We start from the raw sequence: 6,582 nt of genomic DNA on the forward strand, positions 1-6,582 counted from the left end.
CCCCCGCCCGCCCCTCCGCCCCGGAGCCGGGCCCCGCCCCCCTGGCCGCACCCAATTGGGTGGCTCGCACATCCGTTAAGCCTCTTTGTTTTTCTATTGGCTTAAGGTGGGAGTGTGGACGGGACCGAGCGGGAGACTGGTCCATGCCTTTTCCTGCCAATCAACGGCCAGCAGCCTTCTGATTGGCTTTGGCACATACCCGTCAACCGGCTTTACCATTCACCGGGTTTAGGGGGCGGGGCACAAGCAAGACCCGCCCACACGAGGAAAGGAAACGGGGGCTGACAACTCTAGGAGTGTGGTTTCCCCGTTGGTTTGCATAACCGCCACTCACAGCGGCCGCCCAGATGATTGGTTAAGTTTTGGAGGCGGGGCGACACGGAGATGGTTTCTCGTGATTAGCCGAAGGCAGTAGGTAGTGGTGGGACGGATAGGCTGAAGCTGTTGACTATGGGACGCAATGAAGAGGCGGGGTTAAACACATTACTAATGCCTCTTGGCTTGCAGGCATTATCATTCTAGTCTTTGTGGACCAATAAGATTAGAAAGTCAGGGAAGAGCCCGCCCCTGGGCACTCAGGGCCATATTGAGATATAGTGACCAGTGCGCCTCAACCTGAAGCAGGCCTAGGCTCTGTGCAAGAACATAAGCTCCAGGGCAGAGGCACAGGGCAGCACACGCCACCAGGGCCTGGCCCAGAGCTCAGGAGTGGCTGTGTAGCCACTTCACGGCTGGGGTCCAACACCAGGCTACCATAGAGGTCAGCCCGGGGTCAGGGAGCACCAGCTCCCAATCGCCCCAGCTCACTCTGTGGTGTCTGATCTCAACTGCCCCATTAACTCTGTGGTCTCCCTGGCTCAGGAAAAGAACTCAGGAGTCCTAATGCTCCAAGCCCCTCTCACCTCCACCTATAAAGGGACTTACAGCAAACACCATTCCCAGGTCCTCGCAGCTAAGAGAAAGCCAAATCAATGGGAGTTACCTAGCCTAGTCTGAAGCAAGTGGGAAGATGGGGGGGAGGGTTAATAGATTTCATAGACATTAGGGCTGGAAGGGACCTCGGAAGATCATCGAGTCCAAGCCCCCTGCCCGTTCTTACTTCCCCTCCCAACAGGGATCCAGGAGAGACGTAGGGGGCCATGGACTGAATCCCCTCCCAACCCCATGCTCAGCTCCTGAGTCCCACCCAGCTCTTCCCAATTTATCACCTGGGGCTGGAAACACGACCAGCACATTTTTACTGCCTCCCTTTTGTCCTGACCGAGGAGCCAGCTCTCAATGAGGAGTACTGTTGTGTTGCTGGACTGCTTACTACAGTGCACCTGCAAGGCAGAGACTGGGTTTCACAGAATCAGAGAGAAGTCAGGCTGGAAGGAACATCCAGAAGTCATCTAATCCAACTGCCTGCCTGAGGCAGGACCATCCCTATGCAATAGTTGGCTCCCAAGATCCCTGAAATTTACAATCAAATGAGTGACTTGTGCCCCCCCTCAGGCAGATCAGTCTCCTACAGCAACTATAAGCAGGATCCTGGTCACACGGGGTCAGATAGCTTCGAAGCCGTTAGGAGCACGAGGCAGTGCTAGGCTCCAGCGGTAGAGCTGCCAGAAGATTTTCCCCTCCCCTGCCAAAAGACCCCCAACTCCCCACCCTCCCCAAATTCATTGCAAAAGCAGCTGGGCTCCCTTTGCTTCTGGAGGGAAGTTAAAGCAGAGATGGCTCCAGCATGCACAGAGCAGTGGTTTGCAACCTCATTAGACTCAAGGTGCCCCTCAGAAAATGTCTTAGTTTTCACTTGTTTCTTGACTACAGCAAAATAACAGAGCAATGCTTCTGCTGCAGAAAACTCAGAATGTTTTGGACACTACTGACTCCAATTTGAAACCTCTGACTGTATCTTGTCAAACGGCTGTTTGCACACCTAACTGTGCTAATATCGTGTGTCACCCATTACAGGAGCTATAGCACTCTGGTTGACAATCACTGGTGTAAAGTAACACAGCTCTGTGAGCAACACACAAAGCAAAGCAGACCCTGACAGTTGAGCTCCAGGCTCAGCAGCCACAGACAATACTCTTCCCCAGAGGGATTCAGCTACAAGGAGGCAGAAGGAAGGCTTTCCTGGTGGTTAAAGGAGCAGAGTAGAAGCCAAGGTGGGGTTCTATCTTAGCCCTTCCAGAGTTAAGGGGGTTGGAAGGGGGGCTAGGAGCCAGGACTCCTAAGGTTCTGTCCCAGCTGTCGGTGAGGAAGGGGTGTCCCAGAGGTTAGAGCAGGGGAAGTTTCAAGCCAGAACTCCTCAGTTCCATCTCAGCTCTAGGAAATCCTCAAATATGGGCAAACAGATAGGAGCATTTGTTCTGCTTGAAGGCCCAGGCATCCTTACTTTGGGATCACACAGCACTTCACTCAAAGGGCTCTCACTTCATTACTTTCCTGGGTGCTACCATAGCACAGCCACCAGCAGCACCTAAGAAAGGAAGCACAGCTTCACCTTCCACTCAGGAGTCTTGGGGCTGCAGCCAGCTCCACCACCAGCCTGCTAGGTGGCTTTAGGAGAGTCACTTCTCCCTGTGTCCCATTTCCCCCCTCCCCCGTGCAAAGGAAATGACAGGACCAACCTCCTGTGGGAAGCATGTTAACACCTGCTACTCTAAAAAACAGCAACAGCAAAGCCAAGGCTGGCCTGAGACCAGGGAACCCATCAGGCCACTGTGGCTCTGGTCAGTTGTCTTTTACAGTGAATGGCGCACAAGAAAGCAAGGTGCTGGCAACACACCCAGCCACTGTCAAATTGCAGTGCAAATGCACAGGCCCCATTTACTGCTGAGTTGCCTGAGGGCAGCCTCCAGCATGAGCCCAGACCTGAACTGGGGCTGGGGTCTCAGGAGCCTTCACAGCTACCTCAACTTCTCTGCCACCAGGCTCCTACATAAGAGGAGTATACCTCCACCACTTGGGTCTGTAGGGGGGCTGTTAGGAAAGCTAAGACAGATACAGAACTAGGGCTAGCATCAAGGATCAAGGGTAACAAAAAGTCCTTTTTTAAATACATAGGGAGAATAAAGAAGGCCCCGGGTAATGTGGGGCCGCTGCAGGACATGCTTGGCAATCTGGTGGTCGCACCAGAGGAGAAAGCAGACCTCTTTAACAATTTCTTCGCCTCTATTTTCTTGTGCAGGGACCGGGACTCCCCCACCAAGATTCAGGACAGACTCAGGAGAAACTATGCCAAGCCTAGGGCCAGGGAGGGCCGGGTTAGAGAAATTCTGGAGGGACTGGACGTGTTCAAAATCAGCAAGGTGCCGGACGACTGGAAGAGGGCCAATGCGGTCCCCATCTTTAAAAAAGGGAAGAGGAAGGACCCAGGCAACTATAGGCCCAGTAGTCTTACTTCAATCCCGGGGAAGCTCTTTGAGAAGATCATCAAGGAGCACATCTGTGATGAGCATCATCCCTGCTGCTGGTCCAAGGGCAACCAGCATGGTTTCATTGGGGGCAGGTCTTGTCAGATCAACCTGATTGTCTTCTATGATCAGGTCACAAAAAAATCACTGGACGCAGATGTCGCGGTGGATGTAGTCTTTCTGGACTTCAGGAAGGCTTTTGACACCGTCTCCCACCCCATTCTCATTAAAAAGCTAGGTGACTGCTGCATTGATGCCTACACAGTCAGATGGATTGCAAATTGGCTGAGGGGTCGTACTCAGAGTGGTGGTGGACGGGTCATTTTCAAGCTGGAGGGAAGTGAGCAGTGGGGTCCTCCAGGGCTTGGTCCTTGGGCCCACACTGTTCAATTTCTTTATTAGCAACTTGGACAACGGGGTGAAGAGCAGCCTGTTTAAATTTGCAGATGACACCAAGATTTAGGGTGAGGTTGGCATGCTAGAGGGAAAGGACAGATTACACCAGGATCTGGACAGGTTACAGGGGTGGGCAAATGAAAATAGGATGGGATTCAATACTGACAAGTGCAAGGTGCTGCACTGGGGCAGTAGGAACCAGCAGCATACCTATGAGTTGGGGAACTCCCTTCTCGAAAGCACAGTGGCAGAAAGAGATCTTGGAGTCATTACTGACTCCAAGATGAACATGGACCGACACTGCAAGAACATGGTCAGTAGGGCTAACTGTTCCTTGTCATGTATCCACAGATGCATCACAAGCAGGGCCAAGGAGGTGATCCTCCCCCTCTATGCGACACTGGTCAGGCTGCAGCACTGCGTCCAGTTCTGGACGCTGCACTTCAGGAGGGATGTGGACAGCATTGAGAGGGTCCAAAGGAGGGCCACTCGCATGATCCGGGGACAGCAGGGCAGACCCTATGAGGAAAGGTTACGGGACCTTAGCCTGTTCAGCCTTCGCAAGAGAAGACTGAGGGGGGACCTGGTGGCCATCTACAAACTTACTAGGGGGGGACAAGCGGGGTTTGGGAGAGACCTTGTTCCGCGGAGCGCCTCCCGGAGTAACAAGGAATAACAGCCATAAGTTGCTAGAGAGTAGGTTTAGACTAGACATTAGAAGGCACTACTTCACAGTCAGGGAGGCTAGGATCTGGAACCAACTTCCAAAGGAAGTGCTGATGGCTCCTACCCTGGGGGTCTTTAAGAGGAGGCTCGACATTTACCTGGCTGGGGTCATTTGAGCCCAGTTTTCTCTCCTGCCCAGAGCAGGGGGTCGGACTAGATCTACAAGGTCCCTTCCGACCCTACATCTATGAATCTATAAGAGGTAGGGACTCCCAATGGGTTCCTACTCCTACCCCTCTCTCCACACCCCACAACCCCTCAGGGACAGGACTACAGTCAGTGTCACCCAAAAACCCCACAACCAGGCCCAAGCCTCCAGGGAGCTGTATTTCTTCCAAAAAATGTTGTATTATTTATTTAACTGAGACAAGGATGGATTCATCAGCATCATCATACACACTTCACCCTAAAGTGTCCCTCCCCTCCTCCTACCCCAATCCCTGCTCACAGACTCCCTCCCAGGAACCTCCAAGCATACCCCTCACACATCTCCATGCCCTGCTGCACTCCATAACAGGCAAAGCAGCCAAGGGGCATGCATGCATGTGCACCCCCACACACCAACTTATTTAGGTGCCAGGTTCCTGCCCCACCCCAGAAGAGGCTACAGTCTGGCACAAGGATACACTCCAGGATCCTAAGCTACAACATCAGGTGCGACCAGGACCAGTGGGGTGTGCTTGCTTTGGGGGCAGAGCTGCCACAAGAATAGGGCGATGCTAGAGGCAGCAAATGGGGTCCAGCACTGGGAAGCTTCTACAGATGCCCCCGTGCCCAGAGCTGGAAGGACCAGATCCTGCCTTCCAATGCAGTTGGGTGGCAGGAGTGCCCCACAGGGCTCAGACACACCTGCTGCAGCAGGCTTCTCATGGGGCTGTTGGGGAAGGAAAAGGAGGGCTTGGCTGAGTCCATCGGGAGGGAGTTTATGAGTTGGTCATGATGCCATTTTTTTCACTCTTCACCTTTACGAACTCCGCCATGCTGGAAAAGTATTTCTGATTGGCCTCTGCAACCTTCTTCTCTGCTGCTTGGGGATTAACAATCTCTAGGCCCTAGGAGGAGGGGAAGGAAAGAGTAATCAGCCAAGACTTGGACTGGCCATGCCCAAGTCCAAAAGGTGTGGAGATGTGCCTGTGTCTGGGGTGGAGTATGATTATATAGCGACACCTTGACCAGCACTGAGAGGCAGCCACCTCTGGGGTAGGGCACAGAGAGCTAACAGCTACCCTGCACAGCAGTATAGGACTAGAATTGGTCATCAGGAGGCCTCATTTTGCCATTGGCTTCAGGAAGCGGGACAGAGAATCAGTGGGTCAATCCCATTTCTGACAATGGGCTGGGGCTTCAGAAGGGGCAGGAAACATGAACCCTCCTCCTCATCCCATTGAGGGGTTTGCCTATTCACCTCAATAGGTTCAGAGATTGTTCTGAGGGCTGAGCCTCAAGCTGGTCAGGGCCCTACTTCCACCATTAACAGAGATGCTAATAGGTCCTAGGAACACAGGACTGGAAAAGGCCTCCCCCCAAATCCCTACTGCAGAGCCCCCCACAACCACAAGGCCTTGTGCCCCAAACATCAGCACAGAGAAAAGCTAGGGAGATGAGGGCATTGCCAACACCCTGCTCTGCAGTGTCAAGGAAGGTGTCTAGAATCTTCTGGGCTCTTGTTAATAAACAACCATGCCCTGGGCCCGAGGGATGCAAAAACCCCACAGCACATGCCACTCTGACCTGGAGAAACCGACTGCCAGGTTTGGGAGTCAGAAATGGATTGTGAGATTGAGTGGCAGAGCAAAACTCTCCAGCTAGGAACTTCTGGCTTTCTAGCACCAGCAGGAGCATCAGCACAACCCAGTCAAACTCTCCAGCCTGAGCTGTGGTTGATGTCCAATACTTCAAAGGAAGGCAGGGGGGAAGAAACCTCATCTTTCTTTGAGAGCCCCAATCTTCTACATCCATGTGAAGAGGGCCCCCACAGGGCCAGGGCTATTACAGTGCCACAGCATTTACCTGCAAGGGTGTGAAGGCCACACTGGAGGCAGTGCCTGAAGAGCGG

The 6,582-nt window shown here is 53.2% G+C and overlaps 1 protein-coding gene across 8 annotated transcripts in view; it reads right to left on the bottom strand.

The window, feature by feature from the left end:
* Positions 1 to 4,854: 4,854 nt before the first annotated feature.
* Positions 4,855 to 6,582, bottom strand: part of PRPF31 (pre-mRNA processing factor 31) — a 10,542-nt gene continuing 8,814 nt past the window's right edge. For all 8 annotated transcript variants that reach the window (XM_006014975.3, XM_025197123.1, XM_025197142.1 and 5 more), the window contains 2 exons: positions 6,537 to 6,582; positions 4,855 to 5,578 (listed from right to left, as the gene is read on the bottom strand). In XM_006014975.3, coding sequence (XP_006015037.1) covers positions 5,450 to 5,578; positions 6,537 to 6,582 — 175 coding nt within the window. In that variant the 3' untranslated portion in view covers positions 4,855 to 5,449. The remainder of the gene's footprint in view (positions 5,579 to 6,536) is intronic.

This window comes from Alligator sinensis, unplaced genomic scaffold, assembly GCF_000455745.1.
Source record: "Alligator sinensis unplaced genomic scaffold, ASM45574v1 scaffold647_2, whole genome shotgun sequence".
Classification (NCBI taxonomy): Eukaryota; Metazoa; Chordata; order Crocodylia; family Alligatoridae; genus Alligator; species Alligator sinensis.